This window comes from Meles meles, chromosome 18 (assembly GCF_922984935.1).
Source record: "Meles meles chromosome 18, mMelMel3.1 paternal haplotype, whole genome shotgun sequence".
In the NCBI taxonomy this organism is placed as follows: domain Eukaryota; kingdom Metazoa; phylum Chordata; class Mammalia; order Carnivora; family Mustelidae; genus Meles; species Meles meles.
This window is the reverse complement of record NC_060083.1, coordinates 23028273-23048707: the sequence shown is the minus strand read 5'-3', so window position 1 is coordinate 23048707 and position 20435 is coordinate 23028273. Positions and strand designations below refer to the sequence as shown.

Sequence of the window (20435 nt, the reverse complement as noted above, 5' to 3'; positions counted from 1 at the left end):
TCAAATAAATGAATAAAATCTTAAATAAAAAAAAAAAAAGAATCTCTACAATTCACATTCCTACCAGCTATATATGAGAAGACTTGTTTGACCATGCCATCATCAACACTAGCTGCTAGCAACCATTTTAAGCTCTTATCAGTCTGATAGGTAGAAAAATCAGATCTCATATTTGTTTTTATTGTTGTTTGCTTTGTTTTTGCTTTTTGCTCTTAGTTAAATTGAGCATCTTTACAAATGTTTATTGGCTACTTCTTGCATTGGGTATTACCAAGCATTTTGCAGGTTAAGATTTAAATTTATCTGGGAGCGGTTTCCTGGGAGGGTGTTGACTGATTTCACAAACCCCAGAGTAAGGCATTTCCTGTATATGTCCTCCACAGCAAACAGCGGCATAACAAGCTCTGGAGATCTCATTCAGATAGTGACCTCTCAGACCACCATGAACCCATCTGCAAACCAGGGCTAGAACTCAACAAGAAGGAGATCACCACCTCAGCAGACCAGATTGCTGAGGTGAAGACCATGGAGAATCACCCACCCATACCTCCCGTCTTTGTGGAACACGTCGTCCCACAAGATGAAAATCAGAAGGGCCTATGTACCAAAGAAAGAATGATCTGCTTGGAGTTTACTTCTAGGGAATTTCATGCTGGACAGATTGAAGATGAATTAAACCTAAATGACATCAATGGATGCTCATCAGGGTGTTGTCTCAATGCATCAAAATTCCCTCTTGACAACTGCCATGCATCCAAAGCCTTAATCCAACCTGGACAGGCCCCAGAAATTGCCAACAAGTTCCCAGACTTAACAGTAGAAGATCTGGAGACAGATGCCCTGAAAGCAGATGTGAACGTGCACTTACTGCCTCTGGAAGAATTAACATCTCGCCTGAAGGACCTTCCCATGTCCCCTGATCCTGAATCACCGAGCCCCCAACCCAGCGGCCAGGCTGAAGTCTCGGATTTCAGTACAGATCGCATTGATTTTTTTAGCGCCCTGGAAAAGTTTGTAGAGCTTTCCCAAGAAACCCGGTCCCGATCTTTTTCCCACTCAAGGATGGAAGAACTGGGTGGAGGAAGGAGTGAGAGCTGTCGACTGTCAGTGGTGGAAGTAGCCCCTTCCGAAGGGATAGCTGATGACCAGAGAAGCAGCTCTTTGAGTAACACTCCCCATGCATCTGAAGAATCTTCAATAGATGAGGAACAGTCAAAGGTAAAAACTCTTTTTATAGTGGTTCTCTAGCTAATGAAGTTCTTTCGGAAGACAAAGTATTTGGCATTCTGCTGTGTTCATTTTGTTTTCGACTTGCTAAAGATTTAGGAAGACAGTATAGGAGCGACTGTGGCTGAGACTTTGCTTGAAAACTTAAGGTTTAAAAATTTTTGAATCCATTGCGTTTGGAAGAATTTATCTTTCTTTCCAAGCTTTTGGTGTCTTGGAAGCACTTCTGAGAGGGGATTTGGGGTGGGGGGCAGATTAGCTAAAACGAATGTCCTGCCTGAACAAGGAGAGGTCCCCTCCCTGGACCTCTGTGATTCAGATCCATTCTTACCAATAACGAAATGCCTGAGTAAGACCTGTGCCTCTCTGAGGACATAGGGTTTGTTTGGGGAATTCTGTCTCAGAAAATTCAAAGACCAGACATGTGTAAATAGTTGTCAGGGTAGCAACCCATGCTGAGTTCTTGCTATTAATAATGTTTCTGGATTGGTCCTCATCTCATACCCCGTGGTATCCAAGACTTAAGGGATAGTTTTGGGAAATGATTGAGGGCAGACAGACTGAAGATTCTTCTCTATGGCATATGAGCTCTTAGGAGCCATTTCAGACCAGGGAAAGAACTGTGTATCATCAATTCTAAGGCTCACTCTTATTCTCATTTTGACATTTCTGAAATTGGGATGCATCTTAAAACAATGGTATCTCAGATCAGTATAATATAGTAGTTGGGAAGTAAATGGTGACAGATTTACTTAATGATTTCAGTGTAGGTGACTACATTTTTGCATTTCCTATTACTTGTCTGGTTATATTTATCATCTTGTCCAAGACTTATCTTTTCTCTCTAACTACCCTAGGGCAGTCATTGCCTCTGCTTCCGTCTTCTCTCCCCAAAAGTTATGTCTTTGCTTCATTTTGACTGGGAAGTCAGAATACTTGGACCAGTGGGTATAGCAGCTCTGACAGAAATAGCTTTCCTGCAAAGTCCCTCGTCATATGAGCACTCTCTCCACAGCCTATGCGCACACTGGGCCCGCTGGGCTTCTCTCCCAGTCTTGGCTAGTTTACTTCTGCCTAATGTCCCAGCAGATTTCTCTTAAAGGTGTAACTGACCTTGTCGGTTTGTATTAGCTCTGACTTTCTTTTGAAGGAGAAAGATCAGAACAATTCCTAGGGAAATATTACACTTTGAAGGCTTATAAAAATGTTAAAGTAGGGGCATCTGGGGGGCTGAGTCGGTTAAGTGTCGGCCTTAGGCTCAGGTTATGATCTCAGGGTCCTGAGATTCCAGCTCAGCAGGGAGTCTGCTTCTCTCTCTCTCCCTCTGCCCCTCCCCTCTGCTTGTACTCTCTGTCTCTCAAAATAAATAAAATCTAAAGTAAATAAATGAATAAAATATTAAAGTAGATTGATGGTTATCAAATGCCACTTTAAGAGATATCCAAAAGCCATTTTCAGATTTTGAAATTCTTATCTTTTTTTTTTAAACAATAGGACTTTGTTTTATATTCGCTGATTTTCTTTTGCCTCATCCTAAACCCACCTAGGAATTTGTAACTGGTAGAACAGTAATACATCATAGAGTCACAATTTCTAAGTTTGCTTAGGCATGTGGCTCCATAAGCCAAGTAAACCTCTCCCAGAAGGAGCCATGTGAAATTTGGAAATCGTGTGATCAGGCACAGAGTGCCCTCACATGCTGGAATGCTGCTGCCAAGAGATGCCAAGAGTGGGAGGGTAAGGATGAAAGCTGGCAGGACAGAGGAGAGAAGAGAGCAGTGAGTCTCCAAATCCGACATCAGATGATAACCTCATTCATCTTGCCCTAACACTGGGCATATTTAAGGTGGTCTCTAAGTCCTTGAATGGAACTCTTCCCCTTGAACTAGGTTAGAATCAAACTGGGAGTTGATAGGCCAGAGAAGAAAAATCTCATCTACCCCAGTAAAGCCCAAATCCTGAAGGCTAATGGTCTTAGGAAAGTAAGGATTGGGCCACCTGGGTGGCTCATTCAGTTGGGCGTCTGTCTTCTGCTCAAGTCCTGATCCCAGGGTCCTGAGATCAAGCGCTGCATCCCGCTCCTTGCTCAGTGGGAAGTCTGCTTCTCCCTCTGCCCCTCCCCTTCCCCTTGCTCCTGTGTGCACTCTCTCTCTCTCAAATAAAATCTTAAATTAAAAAAAAAAAGAGAGAGTTATAGGAACCTCCAAGACTATCCACTATGCATTTTTGGAGCAAGATACTGGGTTGGAATTCTGTTTTGAGTAAAGAGAACAAAAGTTTAGTAGACAGTGATACAAGCTGTAACAAATTTTGTATGTCTTCCTTTGATGAATCTGGTGTTTTTTTTCCTTTTGTGACAACACAGATGGACAAAGGACAGTCCCAGGCACTCGACGATTTGTGTCCTCATAGTCAGAAGGTTCTCCCAGATTAGAAGATTAGTAAACAAAACATCTGGCATTTTTAATTAGACCATGGTTTGCCATAACCATCTCACTGTTTTCTCCCTAGGCAATCTCAGAACTGGTCAGCCCAGACGTCTTCATGCAATCTCACTCAGAAAATGCAATTTCAGTCAAAGAAATCGTTACTGAGATTGAATCCATCAGTCAAGGAGTCGGACAGATTCAACTGAAAGGAGACATCCTGTCTAACCCATGCCATACGCCAAAGAAGCATACCATCCATGAGCTGCCCCTTGAGAGAGCCCAGGCCCTGGAGAACAAATCTGGAAATCTGGAGCAAAGTGAGGGTTCCTACACAGCCCAGCCTGAACTAGCCAAAGACTCAGGGAAGTGGGACCTAGAAGGCTTCCTAACCACACACTCATCCACTGCAGAGCTGGAAGACGAGGAACCAGCTGAGGAGGAACAAGAACTTTGGGGCCCTGGGATGCACCCAGGTGCCAAGTGGTACCCTGGGTCTGTGAGGCGAGCCACCTTGGAGTTTGAAGAGCGCTTGCGACAGGAGCAAGAGCACCATGGTGCCGCGCCTGGTTGTGCCTCATTGTCCATTCGCAAGAATTCCAAGAATGATTTCTCTGTGGCAGACCTAGCACCAAAAGGGAAGAGTGATGAAGCTAGCCTTGAACTTTGTTTTGTCCCCAAGGAGCCAGAGATGAACAAGGGCAAAGGGAAGTGCAGTGGGTCCGAAGCTGGCTCACTGCCCCAGTCTGAGCAAGTAGCCATTGGTCCAGCACCTGAGCTGCTGGAGTTTCAAGAGCGCCCAGGGTCGGACGCTAGAACAAAGCAGGAAGGAGTCCTGAAGGAGCAGAGGACTGTGGTTTTGTGCCAGGGATCTGAGACACAGGCAACCCCTCTCTCCCTTCCCAAAAAGGTGGAAATCATTGAGTATCCCCACGCGGTTACATCCCCCAATCACCCTGGCCCAGGGGGTGAAAGAGCCACCAGCATAAAGAGTGGGGAGCAGGGACTGAGGAAAGCGAAAGTAGAGGACTCCATCCCCATCCTCTGTGCACTGGATGAAAATCTGAACAGGACTCTGGGCCCTTCCCAGGCTCCTCTGCACCCCAACGTGCTACCTCTGCCTCATTCTTCCCCTCCTGAGCACGACAGTCCCACTGACCTGACCTCCACCCTGAGCAGCCCTGAAGCCTGGGACGACAGCCTGTCGACAGCCCCGGAAATAGGAGCACCTTTTGTCAGTCGCACAACCCATGTACCATCTGCCAACTTGGATCACACACATCCCCAGACTGTAGTTCACCTGGAAGGCTTCACAGAGCAAAGCAGCACCACAGACAACGAGCCCTCTTCAGAGCAGGGTAGCTGGGAAGAAAGTCAGGAGGGCCCCTTTTCCAGTGGCAATGAAGTGCCATACGAGGACTCCCAGTTAACCAGAGAAGACCTAAGCCAACTCGGTGACAATATTGGGGAGTTACAAGAAAAACCGGACCCACTTCCTGTAGCCTGTCAACTCCCACACAGCTCTAGTGGCGACAGCATAAAGGGTCTCAGCCATAGCCCCGGTGTGGTGAAGGAGCGCACTAAAGAAATCGAGTCCCGAGCAATTTGCCAGGGAGGGCCCACCAAACCATCCCAAATGAGGCATTCAGCTTCCCTCGCCAAGTTAGGTTACTTGGACCTCTGTAAAGACTGTTTATCGGAGAGAGAGCCTGTCTCCTCTGATCCCCGTCATCTCAAACTGCTTCAGCCCTTCAACAGAACGGACACAGGCATGCACGCCATGGAGGCCCAGGAGCCCTCAGAAAACCCAGATGCCCCCCAGAGCCTAGAGCCCACCAAGTATTTTATAGAACAGCTCAAAACAACAGAGTGTATCGCGCAGAGCAAGCCAGTGGAGAAGCCCATTGTACAGTATGCCAAAGAATTTGGTTACAGTCAGCAGTGTTTGCTCCCCAGGGCAGGACCCGAATTGACTAGTTCTGAAGGAGGCCTGCCTTTGCCACAGCCCCAGGGACTGCAGCGTGCAGGCCCCGCTCCAGGGCTGGCTGTGGCGCCCCGTCAGCAGCATGGCCGAACTCACCCCCTTAGGAGACTTAAAAAAGCAAATGATAAAAAACGGACAACCAACCCCTTCTATAATACCATGTGATTCTGAGCCTACACATGTGACTTTCTGAAAGAAATGTTTGTAAAAGGGGCAGGTGTAATATGTAAGGAACATGCACTTTATGGGTTAATTTTATAATATTTTGGTCATTTTACTGTTCCTGGCGCATGCAGGGTTTGGGTTGGTTTTTTTCCCCCTCTGTGTATGTGTGCGTGAAAGAGAAAAAGAGAGATTGATTCAGACAGCAAGACCATTTTAGCATTTTTTTATTTTTAGAAAATTCAAACCTCAAAACATACTCATTTTCGAAGAGCACCTGTATCAAAGGCAGATTGCTGTTTTTCAGTCAGCTCCCACCTGCTCCTCATTTGCCATCTGAGAAAAAGCATGCTTGCTTGCTTGAGGAAGGAAGCAGCTGGGGGTGGAGGTGATGAAGCTGGAAATCGGAAATGCTCCCCCGGGCCTATGTGATGATGGTTTGGGCTTCAGACCTGATGCATGGGATTGAGCTGAAGGACAGCTGCAAGTCCATGTGCTCTCAGCCTCGGGCCCACTGAGAGTTCCCAAGGTGGGCAGGTTCTCCTTTGCTCTCAAAGGGGGAGTCTTCCAGAAGCCACTTCTTCTGGATTCCTGAGTCCATCATTACCGAAAGGCAGGATAATGGCTGGCTTTGTAAACTTACCAAGCAAATAGGTTTCCCCCCTATTTAAATTAAAAGCGAACCCCAAATGAAATCTGAGAGATCTGTGTCGAGGAAAGCATATGAGGAGGAGGAGGCGAAGTCTGCAGAGGCTGCTGCCCGCTATCTTCCGGGTCAGTGACCCGCTATCTTCCGGGTCAGTATCTTCCAACACATGGGCGGTCACCCTGGCCCTCCCTGCCAGGAAATGTGCTCCGCAACATCCTTTCAACTAAAACAGAATAGGGACAAGTTTGAAAAACAGCAATTGAAAGTCAGTGTGTTCTTGTAAAATGAATACGTACGTAGGGTTTTAACACTTCCATTACTTGAATAATTCTGTGGGCCTTCTGAGTTTAATGGCCATATATTTTTCCAATTTACTTTTCTCCCTCATGCTGTTTCTCCCAGTGCTGCCCTTTTTTTTTTAATTTCATAGATGATATTTGAATTGTTACGTTACCTATGTATAACCTCCATTGAACGCGAAGTTTTCTTACCGATGTTATCACTGTTAACACTTGACGTGGGTCCCCCCCTCCCTGGAAGATTTGTCATTTCTCTAGTTTATACACAGTATTTATGTACATAATGTCACTTTCTTACAGTGTTTTGTTGTTGGTGTCGTCGGATCTTTTTGATTTAATCTTTTTAAGAAGGATAAAGCTGCAACTGGAGAAAACAGACGCCACAGAATAAAACTGATGGTGTTGGTAGGAATCTGCAGAGTATACCGATGGTAGTTTTAATTGTTAAGATGGAGACTTCTGATCGCCAGCTCCTGCCAAATTATGTGTCAGTAACTTCCTCCTCAGAGAAACCCCTAAAGGCTCCCATTAGATCACAGTTTGACTGAAAGCTGATTTCTCTTTGAGACTGAAATCCCAGAGCGGGTTATTTGCCAGGAGCTGAACCACAGCCAGGGAGTGTATGTGAGTGATACCGCTGCCCAGGGCGGAAGCTTCCGATGGATTGGGCTGAAGGGTTCATGGGCAGGCAGGCCCCCTGCCAAGGGCAGGTACCCACAATTGACTCCATTTAGGATGCTTTTGCTTCATTGCTATTGTGGAGCTCCTTAACACGGGAGCACTTGCCATAAACAAGCCTATTTGAGCTTCTTACAGAAAGCATTTAGCCTGGAATGAAATACCTTCTGCAGCTCATCAAAACTGAAGAGGTTTGCAAATTTGCTTCCTGTTTGCTTTGGTTGATGTCCACATGACTGAGAGGTTGACCAAGTACAGACTTGGGCTTTGGTTTTTGGCTCATCATGGCACTGAGAGGAAAGACAGATACCCAGACTGTCAAGGGGATTGTCAGAGGCCAGAGTTTGGTGGGGGGCAGATAGTGGGGTGACCTCCAGGGGAGAGAAAAGGTGGCCCGAGGCCATTCATAGGTGCTCCAGGGGAGCCGTGAATCTGGGTGCTGTGTGGAAGTTGGTCAGATCTCACTTCGCTGCCAGGGGGTAGATTGGACAGAAACCTCCTGCTCTAAGTGTCTTTACGATGTAGTAATTATATGTACCTGTGCTGTCTTTAAATAGTTTCCTTGAATGTTCGAATGTATCCTCCACACGGCTTTGTGGTTCCTGGATGTTTAATGTGTTGTCAAGTGTTTTTGTTAGATGGTGTGTACCAGTGTGAGGAGGCTTGTAACCAATACAGGGTTATGAATTTCCAGGGCTCAGCCTGCTGAACAGTCCTGCCTTGTTGAGCCAGTTCCACCACCGCCAGTACAAGAGGGAAAGGACAGGAAATCGTGGCAAGGGCAGGGAGAGAAGGATTTGCACGGAGGTGAAGAGAGTTGTGTCCCCTCATTAACCCTTTGGAATGGTGACATCCCTCACATAGAGAAGTATAAGCAGGATGGACAGTATTGCTCTGTTCTCTCTCCTCCCCTGCAACGGTGGTTAGCGCTCACCATCCCTGCATTAAGTAACAGCAGCGGTGGGGAGGAGATCTTCTAATGCTGTGAAGAAAACTTTTTTTTAAAGAAAAAGGAAATAGTCTTGCTCTCGTTTCCTTCTTTTAAGTAACAATCTTGGTTATCGTTTAATTTACCTGCCTCAAGAAACATCCTCCATTCAGGGTCTGTAATTCACCCATGCTGTGGGGGTTTTGCCAGCCTCTCAAACCCCCCACAACTGAGTGTTCTTGTGTTATTTGCATAGCTGAGCGATGTCCAGGGGAAGCACATGATGAGCCATCAAAGACTTCTCAGACTTTCTTGTCCTCAGACTTTTTGATAATCTCAGGTGGCCTATTTCCCTTTTCTGTTCATGGAAAGCTCAGACCCAGAACAGCAGGTCCGGTGGGTTGACAGAGATGAGTAGGAAAATTCTTGACCTCTTGCTCAGTGCCTCTCTTTATCTTTATTTTGAAAACCACTGTAGTCTGACTCTCAGTTACTCTGGAGGAGAGAGAGAGAGAGAGAGAGTGAGTGTGTGTGTGTGTGTGTGTGTGTGCATACATACACAGACGCACGCACACCTGTGCAAAAATACTTTAAAAAGTAGTGTTTTGGTGCATGGGGTAGAAGCCCCAGCAGCACGCAACTTTTGAGCTGTAATCTGGAGGGTTACCTGGTCAGGAGGAAGGAGAGAGACTTCAACCCTTTCTTGATTTTAGAAACACTTAGGAGTAGTATATACTATAGTAGACCTATAGTACTGTATTATAGTAATAATCATCTCTCCTCATTTTGGTTGCCTTTCAGAGTCTTAATGTTTGGGATCATTCTTAGCATCCTAGCTTCTTAAGGCTCTGGAGGTAGCATTTTCCTGGTTCTGTACCTGTATCCCAACCCTTTCTCATCTGGGGAACTACAAAGAGCTCCAAGGACAGCCTTGAGAATGAAAGCCCAGGCTCTGAGGTCCCCTCTTGCTCAAGGGCCCCAGACAGAGACTTTGGGATAGACCTGAAGTTTCTCAGACATAGCCACTCACAAAAATCTTCATCTGTTCCATCTGAGGATTTCAGTTTTAAAGTGATCTAGGCATGTTTGGTAGAGAAGTTTCTGTGGGAGTTTCCTTTTTTCTTTTACGAAAGCATTATGCAAAGAGGGTCACTTTTTAAGGGCATTTTAAAATTTTTAAATAAAGCCATTCTTTGGCTCTTTTTGACAACTATTTGTGGATACTTTGTTTACATTGTGATAATTAAAACACGCATCCTCTTGACAGCCGCTCCTCCCTTCCTCCAGGCACGCAGCCCTGGCTGTCCTGTGAGTCCTCTCACAGAGCAAGGCCTCCGTGGTCAGCCCTGACTCACAGGGGACTGGGGGGGATGGACCCGGAGCTGACTTCCATCTGTGTCCTGCACTCCCCTTCAACACTCTGTGTGCAATAAGCCCTTTCCTCAGTTAGTGATGGTGTGTCTTACAGTGATGGTCGTAACGGTGAATGGCTAGTGTCCTTTTCGTCTCAGTTTGTTTTGCTTTTTGATGGTAGATGAAATTTTAGCTCTTTCAGCACCAGTCCAACTTGAAGGTATCTTGGACTTTGTTTTCCCTCCCAGACTTAAAAGATCAAGGCATGTATTAGGCATAAATATATTTGCTGCCTCAACTCATCTGACACCCCAGATTAGGAAACAGCCTGTCACCAAAGCAGGAAGCTGCACACTCCTAACCCCTGTCCCAGGCCTCTGGGGTCCCTCAATGCCATGGAGAGCTAGTGCAAGGTGCTTGTGTACTTTCCCAGCCTGGAAGTGAAGGGTGACTGGCCCTGGCTCCTGCTATGAAAGAAAACCAGCCTCATTTTCTCAGTGCCCCAGAGACCTAAGACAGGATTTCTAAACTGGAATCATCCCTCACTGGCTTGAAGATGCCTCAGGGGGTATATGACTAGTGCTGCCTGCCCTCTGGGTCCTCACAGCGACACTGGTGGCTTTGTCCTCTGTACACATGCAGAGCTAATACCCAGGGCTTCAGTCAAGCTGATGACCCAATCTGGAAACTGGGTAACTGGCCCTGAAATGATTCTCCGCCAACAGGCCCACAGGGAATTGTTTGGTTTTTGTGGTTTCTTTGGATTTTGGTTTGCCTGGCATAGCTTAAGGTGCCTTTTATTCTTTTTTTTCTTTTTACTTTATTTTGTAGGACTTGTTCTAAATGTAGAAAACAAGTCCAAAAGACTCTCCCACTGACTGTTACCTTTGCCCCAGGCCAGTCCAAACTTTTATGCTCACATTTTATTAAATAAAGCAGGTGCTCCCTGGAATCTCTGGGACCTTTTTGAGGCATTTGAAGCAGAATATAAAGAGTGGTCTCATCTCCTTCCCTGATCTTCCTGGTGGTTGGGATGTTCCACTTGTATCATAGATTTTTTTTATTACTGATGTGCTCTGCTGTTTTTAAATGTGAACTTGTGCGCAAATGTGCAGATTCAATGTTCTTGTTACAGATTAAATAAATTTTTATTTTGAAGATGAAATGTGTATTTGATCAAGTGCAAAAAAAGGTGGGGGGAGATGGTGCTAGAGCAGGTGGAGGGATTGGAAGAGAACACTGAGGAGCAGTGGGAGGCATATGGAGCAATTCTCCTTGATCTCCCTCATGCTTAAGAGTTAGCTCGTGGCGGGGGTGGGGAGCGCCTGGGTGGCTCAGTGGGTTAAGCCTCTGCCTTCAGCTCAGGTCATGATCTCGGGTTCCTGGGATCGAGCCCCGCATCGGGCTCTCTGCTCAGCGGGGAGCCTGTTTCCCTTCCTCTCTCTCTGCCTGCCTCTCTGCCTGCTCGTGATCTCTGTCCGTCAAGTAAATAAATAAAATCTTTAAAAAAAAAAAAGCTCTGGGGGGAAAAATACAACTTTCTACCTCCCACAAAATAAAGGCTGAGTGGGAAATAGAATCACCAAAGATTATTGCAGACTTTGTGGCTCCAATAAAGTGACCAAGCTGGGAACTTGCCTGGTCAAAGAAGCTCTTGCCAAAGCCACCACCTGAATGTTAGGAGAATGAATAAGCAAAGGGACCAAAATTCCTCTGCCACGTGTGGTACAGAGTGACTGCTCTGGGACAGCTGCTGTGACCTGCCTGAGCAGGGACTAGATTTCTTGGGTGGCTGACCTCTCTGGACATTAGTGAGGTAGAGCTCACAAACTTTCAGCACAAGCCACCTCAGCTCACTGATTTCTAGAAATGGGGCATGACTTTCTAAAGAAGTAAAAGCTTTGAACCCTCTTGCTGTTAGAAGAGAAGCATTGGATAATGGTGGCAGAAGGCAGATGGGTTGCGCAGAGGATGCCTGGATGCCTCTGTTGGTTAAGCATCTGACTTCAGCTCAAGTCAGGATCTCAGTTCAGGCTCCTGGGATGGAGCCCTGCACCCAGCTGCCCTCTCAGTGGGGAGTCTGCTACTTCTTCCTCCTCTTTGTCCCTCTCCCCTCCCCCACCTCATGCTCACATTTTCCCTCTCAAAGTCTTTCTTAAGTAAATAAATAAAATAAAATTTGATTGCCAAAAGCCTGTGGCAGCTACTTCTCCTTGAACCTGGTGTTCCCACAGATTCAAGGTAGATTCACTTCCCCACCGAGTCTTTAGTCTGCTTTGCGCCCTCCTCCATGGAATCCTCTCTACCGGGTGAAATGCCTAGCTACATTTAGGTACTCAAGTGGTAGCCATAGCCATTAATAACAAGTACAGGGACATTCACAGCTCCCTGTCGGGTACCCTAGACCGTCCTGGGCGAGCCTAGGCCCTCACCCAAGGGCTGGGAAGACTCCCTCGAAGCATCTTCCGGGACCTCTCCCCTGGAGGGTCTGGACGTGCGTGCAGTCCCGCCGCCCCGGCGTCCAGCCGGGACAGGCTAAATTGGGAGTGCGATTGCAGCAGGAATGCGGCGCGAAGGCACCTGATCTTGCGCGGCTGCCGGCTCTCCCTCTCCGCGCCCAGCCTGGGTCTGGAAAGCTGGGTCTGCGAACCAGGATCTGAGAACCTGGGTCTGCCCAGCCCACCCGGGAGGCATGGAGGGTGGGGAAGGCGTGCGCACAACCCGCCGGGACACCGTCAATTACTTTTGACAGTTCTTTGAGCCCTGCGGGCTGGCGGCGCAGAGTCAGCGGCGCTCGACTTTCCCGCCGCTGGAGGGGCGGGGCATCTGTGGCCCCGCCCCCGCCATAGGCCCCGCCCCCGCAGGTTGATGGCAGCGGCAGCTGGGACTGCAGCGACGCCGGGCCCCGGAGAGCCGCAAGCAGCGGCCCGAGCGCGCAGAGGAACACCCGGGCCCCAGACGCTGCGGACACCCGGAGAGGCAGTTCCGGCGCCCTGACTCCCTCGGCCCCCAGCGCACCCCTAGACCCCTCTGCAGAGGAGTCGCAGCGTGAGCGCCCCTCGGCCCACTCAGGACCAGGTACCCCCCCCCCCATCCCACGCCGCCACCGCAGCCACCGCAGCGGGCGGGGTCTCTAGAGAGGGCAGAGATCTGCGCCCCCTCCCCCGCGCCGCCAAATTCGGTCCCGGGCGGGGCGGACTTGGTGTCTATATTTGGCCGGACAGCGGCCCGCGCGCCTGCACGGCACCAACACCTCGTCTCCTAAGAACGCAGTGCCGGGGCAGGAGGCCGGAGGAGGGTGCCGGGAGGCCGGGGCCTCAGGCCTGGGGCTGCAGAAGCGGCGTGAAGGGCACAGGGATGCCCGGGGCTGGGGAGGGGCAGGAGTCACTGGAATTGGGCTTTGGAAAAGCCCGGTGAGTCCCCTGGGGAAGAGCATAGCACAGACCCTGGCTGAAGAAAAGGCACTCACCCTCCCCACTCCTGCAAATCTGGCCGTAGGGCGGGGATTGAGGACCCCACCCCAGGAGAGTTCGGCAGGAAAGAGCACCCATAGGAGAAGCGGAATGGAAGTATGGTAGGCAAAAGCCAGACCATGGTTAGGCCTTCTTGGAGAGACCGGTGAAAGGGAAGTGGAGAGATCCACCTTACACTGTGTCCCCCAACAGGATGGGTTGAAATTGATGAAAACAGTAGCAGGAAAGACTCAGATTAGCTGGCAGGAGGAACTTCCCCTTCGCAAAATTTTAGAAAAAGACATAAGCCCGTCTGCCCAAACTACATTACAGATGCAGAGTTCTGGATCTTGAGGGGCTGCAGTCGTAGCCCCATAGCTGGCGTTGAGCCAAGATCCCAAGACCACGGCCTCTGATTCTGGGCAAGGTACAGCTGGGAGAGAAACCACTTCCTGAAGAGATGCTCATCCAAGTCTAGCAATCAGGAGGACAGCCTGCACGGAGGCTCCTCTCCAAACCACTTCAGCTTCCAGGAAGCTTTCAGGACCAGGCAAACTCCACTGTCCCCTGTCCGGGTCTCAAAGACGTCAGGTCCCAAATTCCAGCCCCTTGAATTAAGCAACATTTTACAGATGGCAAAGACCTTTCGCATACTTCCATTACCTGGAAGAAAACTCCCTGTTCTAGAACCTGATTCATAGCCAGATAACCCTTCTCACTTGCCACCCCCTCCCTGCTCTTTTCCCTCCCCCAGTTCACAGGAGTAAGGACCAAAGGCATTCCCGGAACTGAGAACCTCCATTTCTACCCACAGCCATGAGCCGGCGTGTGGTTCGGCAGAGCAAGTTCCGCCATGTGTTTGGGCAGGCGGCAAAGGCTGACCAATCCTACGAGGACATCCGTGTGTCCAAGGTCACATGGGACAGCTCCTTCTGTGCCGTCAACCCCAAATTCCTGGCCATTATTGTGGAGGCGGGAGGTGGAGGTGCCTTCATTGTCTTGCCTCTGGCCAAGGTGAGGGATTTGGGGAAGAAAGCAGGTGGGAAGACAATAGCTGTGGCCCGGGGGGATCCCTCCTTCAGTTGTGAGGGCAGTTTGTGTCCATCAGCTGCTCCCTGTTCCCCAAGTCATTGGGGACCGAATCGGAGGCTCCTCACCCTGCCCGGAACAGCAGCAGCACAGTGGCCTGCACTCACGCACAGCTGGTCCCCTTTTCTGAGCAGCACCCTGTCACCAGCAGGGACCAGAAGGGTGTTGTGGAGATAGCTGGGAAGCCGTAGAGCCAGGGCCTGACCCAGATTCTGTTCCTGTCTCTCCTGATGCCACACCCCCTTCATGATCTTTCTCCCCTGTGCATGGTGACCAGTTGATTAAATCACACCCCAAAGCACCACGCTGAGGACAGAGTCAAGCTCTTTCCAAAGAGTCCTGGTCACCTCCCCACTGTGGTTCTTACAGCGAGACAGAATGAGAACAAAGGGCAGGGGTACATCACACCTAAGGCCAGAGCCCTCCCTACCCCAGGAATGGGGGCCGGGCAATTACCTCCCCCTTTGCTGAGTAACCTCAAGCCCCTTGGAAATCTCCACCCCCAGGATGGCCACCCCAAGTCATGACCTTGATCTGGCCCCTACACCCTGCAAAGGGAGACCCCACAGGTGGCAGGGTCAGGAAGAGGCCTGACAATAGCCAGTGACTCATTCCGGGACAATGCAGACATCACCCAAGGACACCATCCCCAGGGGCTCAAATTTCAACTGCAGCCACCTCCTCACCCAGGACAACTGCCATTCCGGTGCCACACGGCCACCCCCTCCCCTAGTGCCCGCTCTGGGTTGATGCCAGCCCCTGCAAAGGTCTCAGAGCCCCCCATAAAAAGCCCATAACAACCAAAAGTAGGTGAGCCCCAGCTCAGGTTGGGAGATAGCAGGCCCCAGGAGTGGCTGCTGCTGGTGGTTCCAAGGTCAAGCTAGAGACGAGGGGAGATCTGCCAAGTTTGGCTAGGAAAGGACTGTTGGCCACTGTATTGCCTATGACCTACTTCACCTTGACCTCTTCTACCAGGGGCTTCCTATAGACATTCTAGCTGGGGGGGACGGGCCCAACAGCAGCCTCCTCCAAGTAGGTGTTTTTGCAAGAGCACTGGACTGAGGGTTCAGGTCTTGGCTTCCCCAGTATCTTGCTGCGTGTTCTTGGCTAAGTCATCACCTCTCTGTGTCTGATTCCCTGATATTAAATGGCTTCCACTCTGTCTGCCTTCAGTGGAGTACAGGAAGTAGTTGCATGGGGTTGGAGGTGCTGAAAGGGGTTCGCGAAGAGAAACTAAGTGATAGAATATTGAGATGTAAACAGGTCCACGGCCCACCCCCAAAAAGCACACAGGAAAGTGACCCCAGAGCTCCCTCTCTGACCCCTCCAGACAGGACGAGTGGATAAGAACTACCCGCTGGTCACCGGGCACACTGCCCCTGTGCTGGACATCGATTGGTGCCCCCACAATGACAACGTCATTGCCAGTGCCTCAGATGACACCACCGTCATGGTAGGAACCAGGTGGATGCTGCAGAGCAGCTGGGCAGGGGAAGGGGGGAGGGCTGCCTCACCTGTGCTAGGGGAGCTGGTAAAAGGGGTGCTGGGTCCCAGGGCCCTGCCCAGCCCTGCCCAGCTCCCAGGCTATATTTAGCCACATGCCCACCCCCTCCCAGGATGCACTTCTTAAGGCTAATTATAGCCATGGCCAACTTGAGGCCTGAAGAGCAAGGGGCAGTGCTCTGAAGTCTCCTGGCTGGGGTGTAGAGAAAGGTCCCTGGAGAGCTGGCAGTGTCCCCTCCTGGCTCCCAGCTGCTTCTGCCCGGGGCAGGCATCGTTACATCTTGCCTACATCTTGCATTTGACCGTTACCACTCAAGAGAGCCAGTAAGGTTCGGGGTGGGGCGGGGGCAACATTGGGGAGAAGTAGAGAGACAAAGGAGGTTCCTCATCCCACTCACCCCATGCCTTTTCCTCCCTCCCAGGTGTGGCAGGTTCCAGACTACACCCCAGTGCGCAACATTACGGAACCCATCATTACACTTGAGGGCCACTCCAAACGTGTGGGCATCCTCTCCTGGCACCCCACAGCCCGGAATGTCCTGCTCAGTGCAGGTCTGGGGGCCGAGGGAGGGGTCCCTACTGCAGATGCGGTGGGGGAGGGTGGCACAGGCAGGACCCAAGTAACTGGCCGCTTTGGGCAGGTGGTGACAATGTGATCATCATCTGGAATGTGGGCACGGGGGAGGTGCTCCTGAGTCTAGACGACATGCACCCAGATGTCATCCACAGCGTGTGCTGGAACAGCAACGGCAGCCTGCTAGCCACCACCTGCAAGGACAAGACCCTGCGCATTATCGACCCCCGCAAGGGCCAGGTGGTGGCGGTGAGTGCTTGGCTTTGCTGTTCCCCAGCCTCCACCCCAGGAACCAACTGTCAGGCCCCAGTGCCCTGGATCCTCTGAGCCCCTAGTCCCGGCTCTCGCCTCCGCCACCCTAACCCGAGGCAGTACCCCCCTCCCAGTGTCTGCAACCCCTGCTCCCAGCCCTAATGAAGCCCACGGCCCACAGTCTTCTGTCCCGCTCCTGTTCCCTGCGTTCCCCAGCACCTCACAAGCTCAGAGCAGTGCTCTTCGGGTTGCTGCAAGCTCGGTCCTTCCACCAGAACCTGCATGACACATCCGGACCCCTCTCCTCTCGGCCGGCACCCCGCCCCATCTTGCAGGGTCTGGGGCCCGCCACCGGCTCTCCCTCCCGGTAGGCCCCTTCCAGCCCGAGTCGACCCGCTGGGCGAGGGGGAGAGGGGACAACCCTCGCGCCTTGTTAGGCCTAGCTCGGCTCCCTGAGGGCGGCGGCCCCTGCCTCCCCGCCCTGACTCGGACTCGGGGTGCGGGTGCGCGGGGCCCGTGCCTGTCCGCGCCGCGAGCGCTCTAACCCACTAACCCCGCGAGCAGGAGCGAGCCCGGCCTCACGAGGGCGCCCGCCCGCTGCGGGCCGTCTTCACGGCGGACGGGAAGCTACTCAGCACCGGCTTCAGCAGGATGAGTGAGCGGCAACTCGCGCTCTGGGACCCGGTAGGCCAGGCCGCGCTGAGCGCGCGCGCGCTCCTCCGCGGGGCCGACCCGGAGCGCCCTCCCAGGCCGGGGCCTCGCTGGGAAAAACCTCTCTGCGGCCGCGGGGAGCCGGCCGACTTCCCCTGCTCTCGGGATCCGCCTCTGAGGGCGCTTAAAGGGCTCGGGCCTCCCGCTCCCTCCGGGCGCCCACGCTCTCCAGGCCTGAGGCCAGCCGGGGCCCCCCAGGAAGCTGAGTAGTTAGGCGCAGGCAGCTGGGTGACGCCTCTCCCTGTCTCCCCCCACCCCAGGAGAGGTTTGCGGCCCACGAGGGAATGAGGCCCATGCGGGCCGTCTTCACGCGCCAGGGTCATATCTTCACCACAGGCTTCACCCGCATGAGCCAGCGAGAGCTGGGCCTGTGGGACCCGGTAACGCAGCTGGAAGCTTGGGGTGTGTGCCCTGGGGACTGGCATCACGGGAGAGGGGCCAGGTGCCCCCCACCCGCAGGGCATGCCCACCTGGACTGGGCTGGAGGCTGCTGCCCCCTTTGCAGCGCCTGCCATCCCCACACCCACCCCTCCGCCCAGTTGTGCTGCGTCGCCTGAAGGAGCCCACGCTGGCACCCCCACCTGGTGATGCCGAGTCCCTGGGGGTGGTTTGCGGTGATTGCATGCGGCGGCGGCGCAGGGGCTGTATGTGCGGGGGGCCCTGGGACTGAGGTGTCCATGGGCGGGACCCACAGCTCTGTTCGCCGGAACTGCCTTGGGCACGCGCGGGGCTTGGAGCGGGTAGGAAGGGTCAAGGGGCTTCAGGGGATCCAGCAGTGGCACGGTGGCCACGGGACAGGGCTGGTCACGCCTCCTGTGCTCGGGCAGAACAACTTTGAGGAGCCAGTAGCGCTGCAGGAGATGGACACAAGCAACGGGGTCCTACTGCCCTTCTACGACCCCGACTCCAGCATCGTCTACCTATGTGGCAAGGTGCCCGGATGGCAGGGGAGGACAGGGACGGGACGAGATGTTGAGGGTCCCACTTGAGAGTGTTTCTGAACTGATTGGTTTTGCAGGGCGACAGCAGCATTCGGTACTTTGAGATTACCGACGAACCACCTTTCGTGCATTACCTGAACACGTTCAGCAGCAAGGAGCCTCAGAGGGGCATGGGTTTCATGCCCAAGCGAGGGCTGGACGTCAGCAAGTGTGAGATTGCCCGGTCAGCAGCCTTCGCCCTTCTCGCTTGCATGTCTGTCCCCACTTGGCATTGGAGAAGACACAGGGGCTTCTCCCATAGTGTGATCTTTGGGAAGGAGTGGGGGTATTTTGCGGGGGGGGGGGGGTTGGATGGGGGGAGAGGGAGGGTCAACCAGGCTTGTTTCCGCGCCAGCCCCAGCGTTAACATTCTCTAAACTTCAGTTTCCTCAACTATAAAATGATGATAAACACCCCATCAGAGATGTTTTACCAGCTGGACCTGTAATGTGTTTTGAAGTGCATGGTAGGGGCTCAACAAGTGTTGGTCTCCAACCGCTCGGTCCCCTGCAGAAAAGGGGGTGGGAGCCGGCGGGGGTGCTGAAGCCCACTCCCTTATAGGTTCTACAAGTTGCACGAAAGAAAATGTGAGCCCATCATCATGACTGTGCCTCGCAAGGTAAGGTCGCGGAGAGGTGTTGGGAAGAGAGGGCTCCGAGGCGGAAGGAAAGGAGCAGGCCCGGCCCTCTGCTAACACTAGAATTCCTGTCCCCCCCCCCCCCACCCCCGCAGTCAGACCTGTTCCAGGACGACCTGTACCCAGATACTCCGGGCCCCGAGCCGGCCCTAGAAGCGGACGAATGGCTATCCGGCCAGGACGCCGAACCCGTGCTCATCTCGCTGAGGGACGGTTACGTGCCTCCCAAGCACCGCGAGCTCCGGGTCACCAAGCGCAATATACTGGACGTGCGCCCTCCCTCCGGCCCCCGCCGCAGCCAGTCGGCCAGCGACGCCCCCTTGTCGGTAAGATCCGGCTCGGCTCCGGCCCCCGGCCCGGTCTACACATCCCCCCTCCCGTCCACTTCTTGACACAGCCTCTTCTGTCCTCCGCGCGCCGGCAGCAGCACACTCTGGAGACGCTGCTGGATGAGATCAAGGCACTTCGCCAGCAGGTGCAGGCCCAGGAGCAGCGCATCACGGCTCTGGAGAACATGCTGTGCGAGCTGGTGGACGGCACGGACTAGCGCGGCGCGCTGGGGGCAGCTCGGAGCCTGGGGGGGCGAAGCCGGGCGGGGAGCAGGACTCGGCCCCGCCCCGGCTTTCTGTCCGGAACCCCGGACCCCACCCAGAGGGGCGGGGCCCGAGGGCTGGACCGGGAAGGGAACTCCATCCCCTCGCGGGAGTCCCGGACAAACGGAGCGTCGCCGAGACTCCCGTCTGCCTGGCACCCGCCTGGCTACGTGCCTCGTTCGGGACTCAGCAGGAGCTGGCCTTGGGAGGCCCGGGGTGACGGGGACCTCAGCAACGGTGCTGCACGGCGAGGCGGTGTCCCTTCTGTCTCCCGCCTAGGGCAGGGGAAGTGCTTAGTATTAGCGCTATTCTTGGGGATATCGGGGAGCTTGGGCTTGACCTCAAAGGGGTGGCCATGAAACGGGTCTCGCCAGACCAAATGGGGAAAATAACAACGCTTCTCCCTCTAATCGGCTCACTTGATGCCACTACCTGAAGTGGTAAAACGGATGGGCGCCACCCCAGATCTACAGACATACACAACCCACTGGCCACAGGGCCGAACCCACCAGTTAGACCCAGCAGTCTGTGGCAGAGGGCTGTTTCCTTCTTTCACCCGCAGCGGAGAAGGCGGCTTCCGCGCTGCACCCCCGCGAGAAAACTAACCAGAAAACTGACATGGAAGCAGGGTCACACCCCTCTTCCCGTCCCCCCAACAACTGCCCCCAGCCCTCTGATGCGGCCTCGGCTCTAGGAGGAAAACAAGATTTACTGAATGAAATATTTTACTAAGTACTCGGTCTGTGCCTCCTGCCTGCGTGGGGGTGAGGGGGCCAAGACCCCCGGCCTCTGCAAATGCTGTACCCCCAGGCTTGCGGGGGTGCTGACAAAGGCTCAGGACCCACCAGGCATTCTTTTACCTCAGAGCCCTCCCCACACTGAGGTTCAGAAGGACCCCCCCCCCCCACCCGTAGGTGGGCGTTCTTCCCCCAGTAAAG

At 52.8% G+C, this 20435-nt stretch overlaps 2 protein-coding genes across 11 annotated transcripts in view; both read left to right on the top strand.

Annotated features, from left to right (window-relative positions):
* Window positions 1–10864, top strand: part of SSH2 (slingshot protein phosphatase 2) — a 248776-nt gene extending 237912 nt beyond the window's left edge. For all 3 annotated transcript variants that reach the window (XM_045984075.1, XM_045984077.1, XM_045984076.1), the window contains 2 exons: window positions 384–1218; window positions 3739–10864. In XM_045984075.1, coding sequence (XP_045840031.1) covers window positions 384–1218; window positions 3739–5802 — 2899 coding nt within the window. In that variant the 3' untranslated portion in view covers window positions 5803–10864. The remainder of the gene's footprint in view (window positions 1–383; window positions 1219–3738) is intronic.
* A 1709-nt stretch (window positions 10865–12573) lies between these two features.
* CORO6 (coronin 6) lies at window positions 12574–20433 on the top strand. Of its 8 annotated transcripts, none has more exons than XM_045985769.1 (12): window positions 12574–12784; window positions 13973–14172; window positions 15578–15700; window positions 16173–16302; window positions 16392–16573; window positions 17141–17260; window positions 17548–17667; window positions 18115–18219; window positions 18306–18451; window positions 18829–18886; window positions 19000–19230; window positions 19329–20433. In XM_045985769.1, exons 2-12 carry the CDS (start codon window positions 13975–13977, stop codon window positions 19449–19451), a joined length of 1536 nt encoding a protein of 511 aa, XP_045841725.1. In that variant the 5' UTR covers window positions 12574–12784; window positions 13973–13974; the 3' UTR covers window positions 19452–20433. The 8 variants fall into 8 exon arrangements, with proteins under 8 accessions (XP_045841725.1, XP_045841726.1, XP_045841724.1 ...); XM_045985770.1 differs by having other exon boundaries at window positions 13913–14172; window positions 19332–20433; XM_045985768.1 differs by having other exon boundaries at window positions 13913–14172.
* Window positions 20434–20435: the final 2 nt, after the last annotated feature.

Coding starts and splice junctions, on each gene's coding strand:
- CORO6 (XM_045985769.1), top strand. CDS start 13,975: ATGAGCCGGCGTGTGGTTCGGCAGAGCAAGTTCCGCCATGTGTTTGGG. Junction 15,701..16,172: donor CAGATGACACCACCGTCATG/GTAGGAACCAGG, acceptor CCTCCCTCCCAG/GTGTGGCAGGTTCCAGACTA. Junction 18,887..18,999: donor TCATGACTGTGCCTCGCAAG/GTAAGGTCGCGG, acceptor CCACCCCCGCAG/TCAGACCTGTTCCAGGACGA.